Source organism: Hipposideros armiger, unplaced genomic scaffold (genome assembly GCF_001890085.2).
Source record: "Hipposideros armiger isolate ML-2016 unplaced genomic scaffold, ASM189008v1 scaffold_132, whole genome shotgun sequence".
Classification (NCBI taxonomy): domain Eukaryota; kingdom Metazoa; phylum Chordata; class Mammalia; order Chiroptera; family Hipposideridae; genus Hipposideros; species Hipposideros armiger.
The window spans coordinates 2,785,470-2,801,917 of NW_017731482.1; the positions used below are offsets into that span (position 1 = coordinate 2,785,470).

A 16,448-nucleotide genomic window follows, 5' to 3' on the forward strand; every position below is an offset into this window, starting at 1 on the left:
CTTGGAGGATAGAATGAGAGGCGAAGGTGTGAAATGCAGACAGCTCTTCTAAGAGTTTGGCTGTGAAATGGGGCAAAAGGTGGAGGAGCTGGTGGGGTCAAGGGAGCTATTACTGCATATTTGTGGAGGGGGAGCAATGGACACGGCAGGAAAGAGAGGAGACAATTATCAGAGCCAAGTCATTGGGTAGGTGGGAAGAAGACACGGTTGTGTTGTACGTGGGGCTTCACCTGCTGCTGAGCGAAGGGCAAGATCTGATCAGAGAAAGGGAATCCTCCAGATAAGGCATTGCCTGAGAAAGCCACAGTCCTGGATAAGAGCTACATACTTCCTTCTCTTCCTCCTTCCTTTAGGTGGACCCAGGGCAAGTGGATTCAAAGGTTTCTCCTAGGAAACAGGTCCCTGCTAGGGTGGAGGCAGGGAGGCCTTGGGACTGGGCTGGGCAGGGCACCCTGTTCCTCCACCCACAAATGCTTACACAACCTCTATCAGCAGCAAAAGCCAGCGGATACCTCTGACCACAGCAGTGCTCAGAGAAGCCTCCGGAGCCAGCAGAAGAACCAGCATGGTGGAGTTCGCGCCATTGTCCCTGCCATGGGAGCGCAGGCTGCAGACCCTCATGGTCCTGCAGTGGGTCTTCTCCTTCTTGGCCCTGGGTAAGGCGGGCTGGCCTGGGGTATGGGAAGACCATGGGCGCCTGCTACTCGAGGTGCACACAATGCATTGATGGTTGAAAGACATCGGTCCTAAAGGGGGCTTTGTTGTGCTCAGAGCCCCTGGCCAGAGATCTGTGGAGGGTGTGGTTGGTGTGGGGGGAGGGTGGGCTAGAAGTCACCACATTTGCCTATGGGCAGGTGACCTAGCTTTCCTGGGTCATGTGTTCTACCCTAGTACTAGGACAGAACCCCTGCCTTAGGCTTCCTGCGGGGTGGGGAAGGATCTAGGCAGTTGTGGGCAAGTTCTGGGCTCCTCAGGCTGTTCAGAAGGGATGGATGGATGGACCCCCTTTCTTCCTTTCAGAGAGGAGAAAACTGAGGGGGTAGGGAACAGGGAAAGAACAGGATGGGGAGAGAAGGTGCATGCTGAAAGTAGAAGTGAGCAGGGTACCAGGCAAACCTGGGTTAGACTCCAGCTGGGCGACTGACCAGCTGTGTGACCTTGGTGGACCCATGTCTGACCTGTCCAGGTCTGTATTTCATCATCTGCAGAATGGTAATAACAATACCTTCCTCACAGGGCTGCTGTGGGATGAAATGAAGAAGATGGGCTTACTCTGCCCTGTCCTGGTCCCTGAGCTGGGATCACATAGGAGGGCTCCCTTAACCCCCCCCCCCACTCCAGAGTAAACACATCGATTGTAGCTGGGAAGGCCACACTTGCCTCAACTCCAACTTTGCTGAAGGGAACATTTTTGAGGAGAGCCCAGGACTGAGGGTTGGGAAGAGGGAGTGACTGGGAGTATGTGAATTCCTCCTTTCATCTGCTGTCCAGACCAGGTAGAAATTGCTGCCCCCAGGGCTGGTATTCAGTCTGTACACAGATGCCACTATCCTGGTGGTAAAATATGGGCATAGTCAGTACAGGCTGATCAACAGCGATCACACACACACACACACACACACACACACACACACACACACACCCATAGCAGGTGCTTTCTCAGAACCTCCCCCCAAATTTTTCAGCTAAAGTTTTCACTGCCAGCAAAGCAGGCTGTTCAGCACCTTGCCCCTAACATCCCTTATGTTGATCTGTGTCTCCATCTTAAGGGTTGTTAAACATTTAGAATATCCCTGGTTATCCCCATTACACCGATGAGCAGAGAACCTAAGTGCCTTAAATGCCCAAGATTGTAGATCTGGAGTCCTGAGCTCCTTCTACTGCCAAAAGGAAGAGAGGAGAAGAGGCAGAGGGAGGAGAGGGGGCAGAGGGCAGAGGGCAGAGGGCATAGCAGGAGGTGTGGGCTAGGAGTCTGCAAAGGAAGCATGGGAAGGGAGGTCTATGCCCAGTGCAGGCTGCAAATGCTGGCTCCTGGACAAAGGGCCCTGGGGGCCGAGAGCCGGTTAGGCTGTGGCCTGTGGCTCACAGGGAATGAAGAACCTCACTTCAGAGCAGAAGTGTGTCTGACTGGCCATGCCCACTCCAGTCCTGCAGACCTGTGGCACAGGAGCCGGGGAATGTCAGGAGCAGCACAGAAGTCAAAGTCATCCTGGGCTTGGAAGACTAGAGGGAGGGCAGCAGAAAAAAGAGATCTGGCCTTACGGGTGCCAGGAGTAGGAGGTTTTCACCTTATCCCTTATCCTGGGAGCAAAGGAGCGCCCCAGGAGGTAGAGGAGTGACAAGGTTCAGTCTGTGTGTTAAAGGTCCCTGTAGCTGTAGCCAAGGTGTGTTTGGGGTGTGGGGGAATAGAGCTATGGCTGGGAGCAGTCACAGTCTAGATCAGGGGTTACCAAATTGTGGCCTATGGGCCAAATCCAGCCCACTGATTGTTTTTGTATTTGCCCAGTCCATGAGGTAAGAATGGTTTTACATTTTAAATGGTTACATGCCTATGTAATATCCTCCAAGTTGCCTCTTGAGCTGCAAAGTCTAAAATATTTATAACCTGGCCCTTTAAGTAAAAGATTGCCAACCCTGGTCTAGGGAAGCCGGCAGCGCATAAAGAGAAGTGGCCCCTTTCAAAAGATATTTAGGAGATGGGGTCCACAGGGCAGGATTTAAAGCCTGGCTGGAGAGTAAGGGCTTCTAGTGGAGGAGAAAAGACTCTGCACATTTATTGAACAGTTGGTTCACATCAGAGTTAGAGGAGGCACTTTGGGGAGTGGCAAAGACGTGGCTGGAGAAATCAGCTAGGACTTGTCACCCAGGACTCAGGGTCCAGGGCCAAATACTTTCTCAATGGATTACTTGTTTCCTGTTTGCTTCCCTCTCCTCTATAACTCACACACTCACACAGGAAAGTAAGCTCCATTCAAACAGTTTGTCTTGTTCTCAGCTGCATCTCCAGCTCCTAGAAGAGTTGGCGTTGACAAATGTTTGTTGAATGAATAAATGAGAGCACGATGTAGCCAAAATAATAGAACTGAATCCCAGGTCACATCTTGCTATGTGACCTTAGCCAATTTGCATACCTTCTCTGGACCTTTGTAAAGTGCGGTTTAAAATTTTTCCCTTTCAGAGTTGTGAGAATTGAGTGAGAGAAAAGTATCTCCCTTCTTAAGTGACCTACAAGCTGGGTTTTGCCTGCTAATAGGAATTGAAGGGTGAGCCCAGGGTGAGGTGGCTGGTGGGCTAGGGAGAGGCCTTTCTGGTCAAGTACAAGTGCTCTTTGTGTGTGTTTTTTTCCCAACCTTTTTTTTCTGACTGCAAAACTAATACATTCTCTTGTAAAACAGTCAAACAAAATACGTATTCTAAAAGTAAAATACTTCCCCAAACCTGACCCTCCAGGTAGCCGCTATTGACAATTTGTTTGAATTCCCTAGAACCGGTTTTCTTAAAGTGGGAGTCGTCAACACAGACTTTTAATTTGCCCAAGGGGAGAGAGCCCTAGCTGGGGTTCTTTATTATTATTTTTATCACATTAAATTTTTTAATTGTGAAAATAAATTTAAAAAATGTAAATCAATCTCCCTGCCACCCTTGTCCCCTGGCGTCCAGTCTCCTTCCTCCAGATCTCCTGGTGTCCTTCCATCTCAATGCACGTGCAGCCATATATGTGTAAATGTCCTTCTCCAAGGTCCTACGACCTTGCAGGATTCACGTAACTTCCGGTAGCTTCTTTATACATCCCTTAGGATAATCTATGCATTAAATCATGTGTTGGTGAGTAGAGACAGTTCGCTCCTTCCTTTCCATTCCGTTTGTTTTTCTTGTCACGTGGCACTGGCCAGGGCCTCTGGTACAGTGTTGAAGGGAAGTGGGTACCTCCTTCCTTCACCAGGAAAGAGCATTGCAAGCAGAGAGAAGAGCACGAGGAAAAGCTAAGAGATTTAAAGAGCTCAGGGAGCTGTAGGAACGCTGGACAGTTTAGTGTTGTGGCCAGAGCAGCGGGTGTCCATGTTGGCGAGGCGAGACCACCCGGAGCTTGGCTGCCAGGCTGATCTGCTCGGCTGTGCCTTGAAATTATAGAACAGCCATGAAAGGTCTTTCATTAGCAGGAGGAGGGCGGGGGACCTGGCAGAAAGATGGGACAGAGGGTGGGCAGACTGAGGGTTGGGCAGAAAGAGTATCTCCTGTATCTCTGAGGTCCCAAAATATGGAAAGGAGAAACAGTTAATGCACAAGTTGTCCACCAGTCATGTATTGAGTACCTGATGAATGCAGACTACAGTTGACCCTTGAACGATGTGGGGGTTAGGGGCACTGACCCCCCTCCAACCTGCCCCGTGAAGTCGAAGATTCATTATGATTTTTGACTCTCTCAAAACTTAACTGCTGACAGCTTACTGTTGATCAGAAGCCCTCCCGGTGACATAAACAATCAATTAACACATATTTTGTGTCTTATGTGTGTTATCTACTGTATTTTTACAATAAAGCAAGCTAGAGAAAAGAAAATGTTATTAAGAAAATCATAAGAAAGAGAAAATACATTTATAGTGCTCTACATATTTATTGAAAAAAAATCCATGTATAAATGGACCAGTTTAGTTCAAAATCATGCTGTTCAAGGGTCAACCGTACCTTACTGGAGAGAGGGAGGTGTAAGGGGAAGACCAGAGGGAGTGAATAAGGCTGCTGGGTGCCGTGGGAAAAGAGTTTTGGAGTTAGGTCTACCTACGTTCAAATCCATGCCCCAGTATGCCACTGGGCTGGCTGTATTTCCTGTTCCTTGAAGGCTCGGGAAACCGATCTCTTCTTCCTAGGGCTGAGCGATGGATAGGACAGTGCTGCTAGCGCTGGGCTTATGGGGGGATTCAGTGTGGGCAGCCTCACCTCCGTCCTCTCGCACCTCTGACCTCTGATAGCGCCTGCTTCCCTCCCCAGCCCAGGTCTGCATTGCGGTCTTCATAGGCCTCCTGTTCACAAGATTCTGGTTCTTCAGTGTCCTGTATGCGACCTGGTGGTACCTGGACCGAGAAACACCACGGCAGGGGGGCAGGCCCATCCAGGCATTAAGACGCTGTGTCGTATGGAAGTACATGAAGGACTATTTCCCTGTCTCGGTGGGTATCGAGGCTGGCTGGGGCGTGGCCTAGGGCCATAGTGCCCCACGTCTCCATGGGGAAAGTGCAGCCCTATGTGCAGTGAGAAGAACTGGACAGGCAGGCAGAAGACAGGGCTACCACCACGATGTGGCACGGGGAAGAATCCAGTTCCGCTCCGGCCATGGTTTCCCGTCTTCAGGGATGTGGGGATTGACGACTGTACAGGATTTAAAGGAGCTCTGTGGGACACATAGTGTGGTACACACATGTATCTTACAGGTGTAAACCCCTCAGTGCCTCAGGTTTGGGGGTGAAGAGAAACTCAAGGTCCTAAGAGACCATCTAGCTCTCATTTCATCAGATGAGGAGACTGACAGCCAGAGAGGGACAAAGGTATGACCAAGGTCACACAATAAGTTCTTTTACTGGTTTTAAAGTTTGTGCATTAACTATGGGTAAAAGGGCAGGAGAGAGAGAGAGAGAGCCCTGAACTGGTTCTCAGGTTCTCTCCTGCCCCTAACTCTGGTATGCTATGTGTCCTTGGGCAAGGCCTTGCCCCGTTCTGAACCTCAGTTTCCCCATGTATCCAGTAAGCAGACTAATCCCTCCAGCTCTGAGTACCTTTGAATCTCTGACTCTGTGACTCAGGGCACCTATGGTTATTGTGGACAATTGACCTTGGACCCAAAGATAGGTCCTGAGTGAAGCAGACCCCTGGATTTGAGTCAATAGACCCTTCAGTTCCTTTACTGAGCTCCAGGCAGACTAAATCCTTGATGTAAGTAGCTGGGCAGGGATGGTTTATTGGCCAGATGGAATAGGATGGGGAAAGCAGGTAGGGGTCCTGGGAGGGTCACAGGAGACAGGCCCCAGCTCCTTGTGAAGGAAGACCTTCTCACAGTCGCAGCCTTCCCTCAAGGAAAGGAGCCATCACAAAAAAGTGAGCGCCCCGTTCGAGGGCTGTGGAAGCTAGAGTTCTGTCTTCGGTGGGCAGCTGCTCACCTGAGTCCCTCTGACTTAAATTAAGAGACCTCAGTGCTAGAAGGTGGCTGGGCTGGTGGGGCACAAAGTCCCTAGTGATGCCTGCACGGCTGTGGAGAAACTAAGAGATAATCCTAGGTATGGGTGGGAGGGTCAGGGAGGTGTCCTGCACGGCAGCATTTTCTGACACCAGGTCACAGCTCTGGCCATAGCCCTCCGTCCCTGCTCAGGCCTTGGCTTGTGTAGGTGCCAGGCAGGAACAGTTAGCCCTCCTCTGGAAACAGGAGAGAACAAAAGGTATGGAATGTGGCCTCCAGCTAGACAGACTAGGTTCTAATACCAGTTCTGCCACATACCAGCTGTGTGACCTTGGGTGAATTACACAGTCTTCTCTGAGCCTCAGTTTTCCCATATGTAAAGTAGAGATGATGCCACTTACATCACTGGGTTGTGTGGATTCAATGAGACAGCAGCTAAAGCACCTTGTAGGTTCTCAGTAAACTCGTAACTAGAATTATTTTACTGAGTCAGTGGGGACTGTGGGGAGACTAGGGCATGGATTCAGATCTGGGGAAGACTCTGATAGCCCAGAGCCCTGCTGCTCTGACCTTCACACCTGCATGACTTCTTCTACTCCATCGGGGAGCTCCACCTCTTCCTGTCCCTCTGTGAGTTAGGTCCCCAGCTGGTAAATGGGGAGGGAGTGGAGGAAACAGGTTCACAGAGGTTAAATAACGCACCTGAGTCATGGGCACTCAGCTGCGAAGTCAGGGCTCCTGCCTGCTACATTCTGAGAGTCCTGGGACTCAGCAAAGACTAGCAAAGGCTGGGCAGCAACTGGGGTGCAGGAGTCCCTAGCACCCCAACGAACAGGGCCTTCTGGGCAAAGGGCAAAAGGTGGGACGAGGCAGGGCAGGGCAGCAGGGCAGCGACTGGGCAGAAAGCAGGAAGTTGACTGGCAGAGGCTTTCATGCTCAGGGGGGGTGATAGATGTTGAAAGGCAGAGTGAGTGGGCAGTGCTGATATAACCTAAGGGGCTCGGGTGGGGGGTGGTTCTCTTCATCCGCTACATCGGCTTCCTCTGCAGTGTGTCCTCCCAGGGTCTTATCATCAAAGACAAGCAGGGCTTGCTGGGTCCTGAAAGGAGCCTTGGGTGTGTCATGGGTCGAGTCCCTCATCTCCACCCTGGACCTCTGAGCTCGAGATTCTGAATTCCCTTCCTCCCTCTCCTTTTCCCAAGCCAGGGCTACCTCTCCTGTGCCAGGAAGGAAGAGTTTCCATGGGAAAGAGCGACCTGTAGCCTNCCATCTTAGCTGTAGAGGGCGCAGCATCACTGGCCCACATGTGGGATCCGAACCAGGGCCCTGCTGCTCAGAGCTGGCGTCCCAAGCCAACTCTTAACCAATGCGCCACTCGGCCAGCCCTGATCACACATTTTAAATGCCTGTGACCTCAACCAGACTGGGAGCCCCTCAGAGGTGGAGTCAGTTTGATTCTGCACTGATGTCCCTTGCTTCCCAATGACAATACTCCTGCTGGTTCCTGTCATTTGGAAAGAAGAAAGGTCAAAACTATCAGAGGCCAGGGATGGGACTACCTGTCAGGAGCCCCAGTTCATTTCCTTCCCTGGATTGCAGATCTTCATCTGTGCAATGAAGATAGGGGGCCCCTGGCCTACTGATGGACTAAGGCCTGGTCAAAGGTGGGAATGGAAACTTCGGGGACATGGAGGGGTGGAGGCAGTAGCAGCTGAGCTTCCATACACCGTTATCAGTCCTCCACAAGCAATCCCAGACAGACACGAGCCTGAGCTCTGGAACTGGCATGAGGTGGGCCATTCCAGCCAAAGGTCAATCCTCAGTAGTCAGCTGTAACTGGCCTGGCCCTGGACCCTGCCTGCCCTTCCCCCGACTTTTCCACTGCTTCTGGCGTGAGCCCAGGAACATGTGTGTGCAAGTAAGCATGCATGTGTACGGCTATGTTTCTGCAGGAGTATCTGAATATGTATATGGGCTTGTGTGAAAGTATGTACATGCTTGTGCATGAGTCTGTGTGTGCACACCTGTGTGCATGCATATTCACATAAGGGTGTTCCTGCACCCCTTGTATCTGAGCGTGCATGGCTCTGTGGCAGGAATTGAGAGGGTGGAGGAGAGTTAAGCCTCTGTAGCCCTCCCAAACCATAACGTCTGGTTCTTTGGGGTTCCCCTGATGGTGTCTCCTCCATTCTTGCTCCAAATCTCCCATAGGCTTCAGACTCCCCATCTATTGGTGCCCTCACCCCTTCTCCCATTGAGGCAGTGCTGTTGGGAAACTCCTGAAATATTTGGATGAATCCTGAGGGTGTGCAGGGGACATTGCCAGTGCTCCACCAGATTACCTTTGATCATTGCTGTGGACCCCATTCCGCGCTTCTGTCAACTTTTCCTCAAACCACCTGCAACTCTCCTGGCTTGACTGGGGCTGCTGAAGAACTTTCCCCCATGTGTACAGTACAATAAACACCTGAGAGTTTACATCTCCCCCCTCCTACCTTACCCCATCTTAGGTGACCCTTAGTTAACACTAATGGGGAAAGCCCAGCTGCCTTGCCCTAAGCTGAAACAAACTCTGGGCATCATTTTCAGGCCAGGGCTACCCTGTGGGATCTGGCTGGAGCTGCCCCTGGTCAGGATCACACTCTGCTTAGTTTCTTCCCTTTCCTTGCCCGGCTGCTCCAACTCCCTCTCCAGTTCTCCTGCAGGCATTTCCTCAATAAATCAGTCTCACAAGGCTCCTCATCACAGGGCTTGCTTCTAGGAAACCCGACCTAAAACAGGGAGATGGGCTTAGAAACTACTTCCCCAACAGCTCTGCTGAACAAAGAGGGTATTGAGGCCCAGAGAGAAGACCTGTGCCTACAGAGACTCCCCATTTGGCAAGCTGTACTCCTACCCTTAGTCTTTGTAGCCCTACCTGCCACCATATTCCCCACCTCCGCTGTAGGCCTGAGGCCCTCTCTGCAACACCCCCAACAGCCCTGGGTTAGGAAGGTTTCTTGAGCCTGCTTGGATCCCCCTTTCCTGGGAGCCCCCTTAAACCATCATTTCTCTTTAGGAAATGAAGTCATCAGAGTCAGAAAGCAGGGAAAGAGAGACCTTGCAAGGTGGGGGTTAGTGCGGCAAGAACTGCTCAGCTAATTCCCTTCACCATGCTGCCTTCAAGGGTACAGAACTAGGAGGCAGATGGGGCTACTGCTGACAAAGATTACACCTTCTCTTTCTCAGATGAGGCCTCCTATGGCGGAAAAGGCATCCTTCTGGGAACTCAGAGACCTGGATCCCCACGGCAACTCCACCACAGCCTGGCTAAGTATCTTGAAGGAAGTCAAGTGACACTCTGAGGGACTCCATTTCCCCATCTGTGGAAGGCTTGCAATGGGGCACAGTGAAGCATGGCGTTCAGAGCACAAAGGCTCAAATCTCAAACCCACTTCCTACTGCGTAGCACTCTCTGAATGAACAAATCAGCTGCGTACCCACCTGCGCCTTCACTTCCTAATTTCTTAAAGTTGATGACTACATGGCTGACCACAAGGCTTGTTTGGAGGATTAAGCGGGATAATGCACGCAGAGCACTTGGCAGGTCCCGGGCACACAGTGAACTCTGAGGAGCAGGTGACTATTTTTGCTCCTGTTATGTACCATCCAAGGTTGTGTAACTGGCTGGGCCCTGTGGCCTCGCTGACGTGATACAACTTCCATGCTTTGTAAAAGCCAGAGGACATCTCACAAAGGAGACACTGCCCTGTCTCTAAGTCCTCCTCTGGCTTAAAAAAAAAAAAGAAACAGATTCCCTAGGAGTGCCAGGCCAGGGCTGGGTACCCTCAGGGCAGGTGGGCTAACCCAGATGGGGATGGTTGTGTGCTTGTATTTCTGACAGGGCCCACTGAAGGGCACAGCCCAACCCGAGTCCTTTCCATTTGGATAGAAATAATGCAAGCTTAACGTTTCTTCTGGTTAGAAAATGTATTCATTTGGTCAGATTTCTTCTCAAATTTTTTAAATGATGGTAAAATAGAAGTAACAAAATGTATAATTAAAGTGCACAGTTTGGTAGCATTAAGTACCTTCACATTGTTGCATCCATTATCATTACCATCCATCTCCAGAACTCTTTCCATTTTGCAAAACCGAAACTCTGTATCTATTAAATAATAACTCCCCATCTCCCCTAACCCTCTTGTCTTTTTTTTTTTTAATCTGTGCAAGAATTGGGTTTGGTGGTATGATCCCTTTAATAAATATTTACTAGTGGTTTCCTATGTGCCTGACATTGTGCTAGGCCTGAAACACAGGAGGAACTCAAGGCTCATCATGGCTCTGAAGGTTTAGGATTCAATAAACCTGAACAAAAATGGAAGAGAATTTTTTTCATTTCTTCATTCAAAAAAATTCTCCTTACCCAGTCAACTCATGGGGCCAGGAAATAGTGATGGAGGACACCCTCTCCCCCAAGAGGTGCTCATGTTTGGTGCATGGCTCCAACCACCAGCCATCCAGGCTTTCCTTTCCCAGGCCTCTGCTTCACCAGATCCTACTCCCCCTCCCACAGAGAGAGGCACACTCTGCTGCAGAAATGCAGGGGAGCAGGCACTTCGTGGAGTTTGTGTAAGAGTACTGGATCCTGAGTTCCAGCCCAGGTCTACTCTGACCTCACTGGGTAACCTTGGACTAATCCCCTCCCCTTTTTGGATCTCACTCTGCTAACCGTCAAATGGGGACCAACAATCCCTGACATGCATACCCCAAGCGGCCCTTGTCATAGCTAACTTAGATCATGAATGTCAAGAGTGAACTTTGATGATTAAAGTGCTTTGTGAACACTTAAAAAGATAATTGACTGTCCAAAGCAAAAATAGTAATAATGTATCATAGAGTTTATAACATCTGTAGAAGAAAATGTAACCCCAAAATAACACAAAGGATAGGGGTGAGGAAATGGAAAAATACTTTTGTAAGGTTCTTACCCTGTACATGAAATAGTACATTATTATTCAAAGGTAGACTCTGATAAGTTTAAAATGTATTGTAAACACTAGATCAACCACCAAAAAAATTTAAAAGAGGTATAATCAATAACCTAGTGGTAGAAGAAAATGAAATCATAATAAAATACTAAATTAATCCCCAAAAGTCATACAAAAAGAAAAAGTATATTACAGCAGACAGCAAATATAGAAAATAATTAGCAAGGTGGTAGATTTAAATCCAACAATATCAATAATTATATTAATGGTGAAAAGATCTAAACACCCAATTAAAAGGCAGAGAGTGTTAAACTGGATTTAAAAAAAAGACCCAGCTATATGTTATCTATAAGAAGCTCACTTTAAATATAAAAACATAGGTTAATAGGGGTGGAAAAAGTTACATCATGCAAACGTTAACCAAACACTAATCAAGAGAAAGTTAGAGTGGCTATATTCATATCAGACAAAGTAGATTTCAGAACAAGAAATATTACAGGAATAGAGATGGATATTATAAAATGACCAAGGGGCCAATTTATCAAGGAGACATAATAATTCTAAATATACAGAGCCAAAAAAGAGATCTTCAAAATACATGAAGCAAAACCTGATAGAATTAAAAGAAAAAGTAGATAAATCCACAATTATGGTTGGAGACTTCAAAACAATTTTTTTTTAGTTAAAGTTTATTGGGGTGACAATTGTTAGTAAAGTTACATAGGTTTCANAGTGGGCTGCCATAAGCTACCGTGTGTGACCAGCAGCCAGCGTGAGTGGTCGGCAGCCAGTGGGAGCTGCCAAGAGCCGCTGTGAGCGGCCATCCGGAGGCCGGCGACCGATCTGTCTCAGCCGGGAAGAGCGCAATGATCACCAACATGGGCCAGTGAAGCAACGTCCTCCACAACTAGACTGAAGAACAAAAGGATAGCAACTTGTTTGTTCCCCTTCCCCCGATTCCCCAGCGCTATTCCCCTCCCTCAATTCCCCCCAATAAGAAATCTTTAAAAAACAACAACAACAAAAAACTCTCTTTTTAAAAAATCCTTAATTTAATCACAACTGCAAAGACCTCCTTTTTGCATATAACGTAACACTCACAGGTTCTAGGAACTATGAGGTGGATATCTCTTTAGGGGCCATACTTTAGCTTATTACAGATGCCAAGCAAGTTATTCATTCTCTCTGAGCCTCAGTTTCCTCAACTTGAAATTATATATGCAAATGTACATAAATGAGTTTGCCTGATCTGCCTCCAGTTAAGGACTTCTAATTGGGGAAGGCAGGAGCCTGAAGAAGGTTTTGTCCTAGACAGATAAGTCCTGACACTACTCTTTCCCCACGTGCTCCTCCCTTCCAAATTAGCAAGGGTCCATGGTGAGGGCAGTGGTAGGGAAAGGAACCGCAGCTGGGAACCCTGAGACTTTGGTACAAATCCCAGCTCTGTCAGCAACTTACAGTGTGACCTCAAGCAAGTCACTTTCTCTATCTGGGATATGGTATGATTCCAAGAAACACATGTATATTAGTCCTGCTCTGAGAGAGGCCTGGAGAAGTCCCTCTTGCACTGCGATGTTATGATTAAAGATGTTCATATTCTTGGTGTCTTCCTATTGGCTAAATGATCTTGTTCGGGTTCTCCTAGTAGCAAGGGTACATTTAAACTAGAGCCCTCTGGAAGCAGTGATGGTGGAAGTCCAGTCATTGTGGTTTGTGGGGCTGAGGAGGAGAGAGGAAACCTCCTCTGCTTCTCACTTGCTTCCACCCAGGGCCCCATTAGTCTAGACCAGGGCTCAGCCTGTGTTTGAATGACCTGTGAACTGAGAATGATTTTTACAGGTGAACATTTGCAATCAATGTGATGGTAGGGAACACTAACTTTGAGCCCCAGTTAAGTAAAATGTCATCCTCCAAAACCTTCCAGTCTTCTCATTAACAGACCTGTATTACAAAATGTTACACTCAAGGAGTGGCCTGTTAGCTCAGGTGGTTAAAGCGCAGGCTCATAACACCAAGGTTGCTGGTTCGATTCCCACATGGGCCAAAGAGCTGTGCCTTCCACAACTAGATTGAAGACAACTACTTGACTTGGAGCTGATGGGTCCTGGAAAAACACACTGTTCCCCAATAAAAATTAAAAAAACAAATTATACCCAATTATTTGCTTTGAATTTTGTTAGTTAAAATTCTGTGGAAATTTGTTTCCTCTCTTGTTATACAAGTACCTACCTAATAGCCTCAGTTTGCCTCTTGGCCTGCAAAGCCTCTTTTAGCTGCCATTTAATCAGTTACCCCATGTTCCCTCTCAGATCTGTCCTAAGCTCTCTGCAGGCCTGCCCTGTAACTTGGAGCCAGGAGAATCTTGCCAGGGTAGGTCTGACAAAATCACTCCTCTGATGAAAACTCCCAGTGGTTTCACTGTGCCCTCTGGTTGTCCCCTGCTCCTTGGTTGGCCTACAGCCCTTCACAGTGTGGTTCCTGCCTTTCTTCCAAGCTACTTCTTAGCCTCTTCCAGCCTTCTGAACTTCTTCCAATCCCTAGGGCACCTTGCTTCCCCTAGAGCCAGAATTTTGCACAAGCTATTCCCTCTGTCTAAACTGCCTTTTACCCTACTGCCTTCTACCCACATCCAACTCCTTGTGGTCTTTTGAGTCATTTCAGACACCACCTTCTCCAGAAAGCTNTACTGAAATGAGGAGAATATGAGGAGGGGTTAGTAAAGGAACCATTTTCTGAAGTATGTGCGAGGCATGGGAAAGCACTCAGAATGGTGCAGTGAGCCAGGGCCAGGCCATGGAAGTGGGCAGAGTACTGCTACCACCCCAAGGCCTGGAAGGACAAATGGAGGCAGCAGTTACCTGAACCAGGAGAGTCGTGGGCAGGGGCCATCGTTGCAGAGAAGGAGCCAGGTGAGCACGCCCACCTCCCTCTCCTCCCTCCATCTCCTGCCAGGGCTCGCTATTGCCTGAACCCAATAGAAGGCTAGAGGGCCTGAGGACCTGTGGTTGCAGTCTACACAGGTAAGTCTTCTAGGAAGGAGCTGGGTGGACATGGATGGAGAGTGGATCTGGAGGGGTCACTGGAAAACGGAAGATGTCCCCCTCAAAGCCTAAGCTTCTTAGCTTGCCCTTCACCGCTCTCCACCATCTGACCCAATCCTCCCATCCTCATCTTGCCTCCTTCCTCAGCTGTCTACTTCCTCCTGTCACACTGAACCATTTGCACTTCCGTGTATCGGCCATTCTCCCTCTCTCACCTCTGGGCTTTGCCCACGCTGTTTCCTCTGCCTATAAGGCCATCTCCCCCATTCCACCTCCCCTTTTGTCTGGGTAACTCCTACTCATCCTTCAATACCGGTTTCACCTGTTCAAGGAAGCCTTCCCTAATGCTCCTGGATGAGGTAGGGTTTCACTTCGTCCCCCAGACTTCCCCGTCCTCTGCTATAGCACTCAGCACCCTGGGTGGTCCCAGTGAACGCTATGCACTGATACTCCTGCCTCCTGTGCTCTCCCTCCAGCCTACCCACAAGCAGCACCTGCGTCCTCTCTCCCGAACAAAACCCAACTCCCTGAAATGGTCTCCAATGCCTCAGGCTAGGCCTAAACTCCTCCTCAGCCTCGCATTCGAGGCCCTTTCTCACCCACCCTCTCGACCTCGCCAGTCTCATCTCCTAGACCTTCTCCCCTGCACCTCATCACCCCCTGCTCCCATCACTGCTCACTGAATGCACTCAGACCTGCTGTGTCCTGAGCACACTAGGCCCTTTCCCCAGAATACACTTGGACCTTGACCTGGTCAATGTCACTCTCCCCCAAAGGTCACCTCTTTTGTCAAAAGTTCAGCACACTCCAAACTCACCATTAAACCTTGCTCTCCCACTGTCCTGAATCAGAGTTACTTATCCCTCTTTTAGGCTAGCTGTGGGAGTGAAAAGGCCAAGGTCATTAATGGGTGCATTGCCTCCTATCTCCCAGTTAACTGGGACCCCCCCCCTGAGGACCAAGACCAATATCCTGCTGCCCTCAGGCCCACCCCAGCACCCAGCACAGGACCTGGTGCACCTCAGCATCCCCAGGGAATGTGACTAGGATGTATAAATGAACTCTCACATGCCTGCTCCCTTTCATTCCAGCACACTAGGCCTGGGGCAGGAATAAGGGGAGAAGATGGAGCCTTGCCTCTGGAGGTGATTAAATTAGGTCTNGTCGTCTTATACGCCGGCAAATACGGTAGTTAGGGCCTTTCTGACTCCTCCCTAGAATGAAGGGGGCACTGCAGGCCAGCACAGAGGGAGAAAGGGGAGGAAGAGCTCCCTGGGATGCAGGCCTGCCTCATCCCAGAAATACAGGCACTTCGAATAGTGGCAGCTTGGACCCCCAGAATTATCGTGTGGCCTGGAGGTGAAGAGCACATCCCCAGGGTTTAAAACCTGGTACTGATTCTTCCTGGCTATGGGCCTTGGAATAAGGTACTTAACCTCTCTAAGCCTCAGGCCTCACCCGTCAATGGGAACAACAAGTTCTATCCCCAGAGGACAGAGGATTAAAGGAGATAGTGCATGTAAAGCACCTAGCACATTTTCTGGCATGTGGCAATGCCAGCTGATGGTGTTGCTCTTATATCTGAATCTTGGAGTTGCCCTAACATCTCAGAATCCATAACCTGAAATAGGGTTGAAAGGGGTGGCAGTAAGAGCACTTTCCTGCAGGGATGACCATGGGAATGGGCACCTGGCCGTGCTCCGGGTCACCGTGTACCTCTGTGTCTTGCAGTGGGGAAGCCCATTAAGGTGCAGAAGATACCGTACCCCTCACAGGAGGAGGTGGACAAGCTGCACCAGCGCTACATCAAGGAGCTGTGCAACCTCTTCGAAGACCACAAGCTCAAGTACAATGTCCCCGCGGACCAACACTTGGAGTTCTGCTGAGCACCTTCCCAGAGGAGGGGGTGCCCCAACAGGCAGGGCTAGCATGAGGGAGCACAGCAGGACGTGATATGATCTGAGAAGGCTTCCTAGAGGCTTCTGTTGAACATACCTCCAGAGCCTGCCCAGACTCCTGCAAATCCAACCCCACGTCACAGCTGGCAATGTGAGAGGGGAGACCGGACTCTGGCACTGGTGATTTACACTCTTGCTGCAAAACCACTCCTCTCATTTGACCCCCCTCTCCTTGACCTACTCATCTGTGAAATGGGAGAGGGGGCTGGAAGAGAATGACTTCTGAGGTCTCCTCTGTCTTCTGTTGTATTGTCACTCAATGGGCAGAGAAAAGAGATCTGCAACCAATTACCAGATTTTTCTTCCTCTA

General features: G+C 49.4%; 1 protein-coding gene across 1 annotated transcript in view; it reads left to right on the plus strand.

Annotated features, from left to right (window-relative positions):
- Window positions 1-565: 565 nt before the first annotated feature.
- Window positions 566-16,448, plus strand: part of MOGAT2 (monoacylglycerol O-acyltransferase 2) — a 24,971-nt gene continuing 9,088 nt past the window's right edge. Inside the window, exons 1-2 of the mRNA XM_019649334.1 lie at window positions 566-656; window positions 4,990-5,168. Of these exons, the coding sequence (XP_019504879.1) occupies window positions 566-656; window positions 4,990-5,168 (270 nt within the window). The remainder of the gene's footprint in view (window positions 657-4,989; window positions 5,169-16,448) is intronic.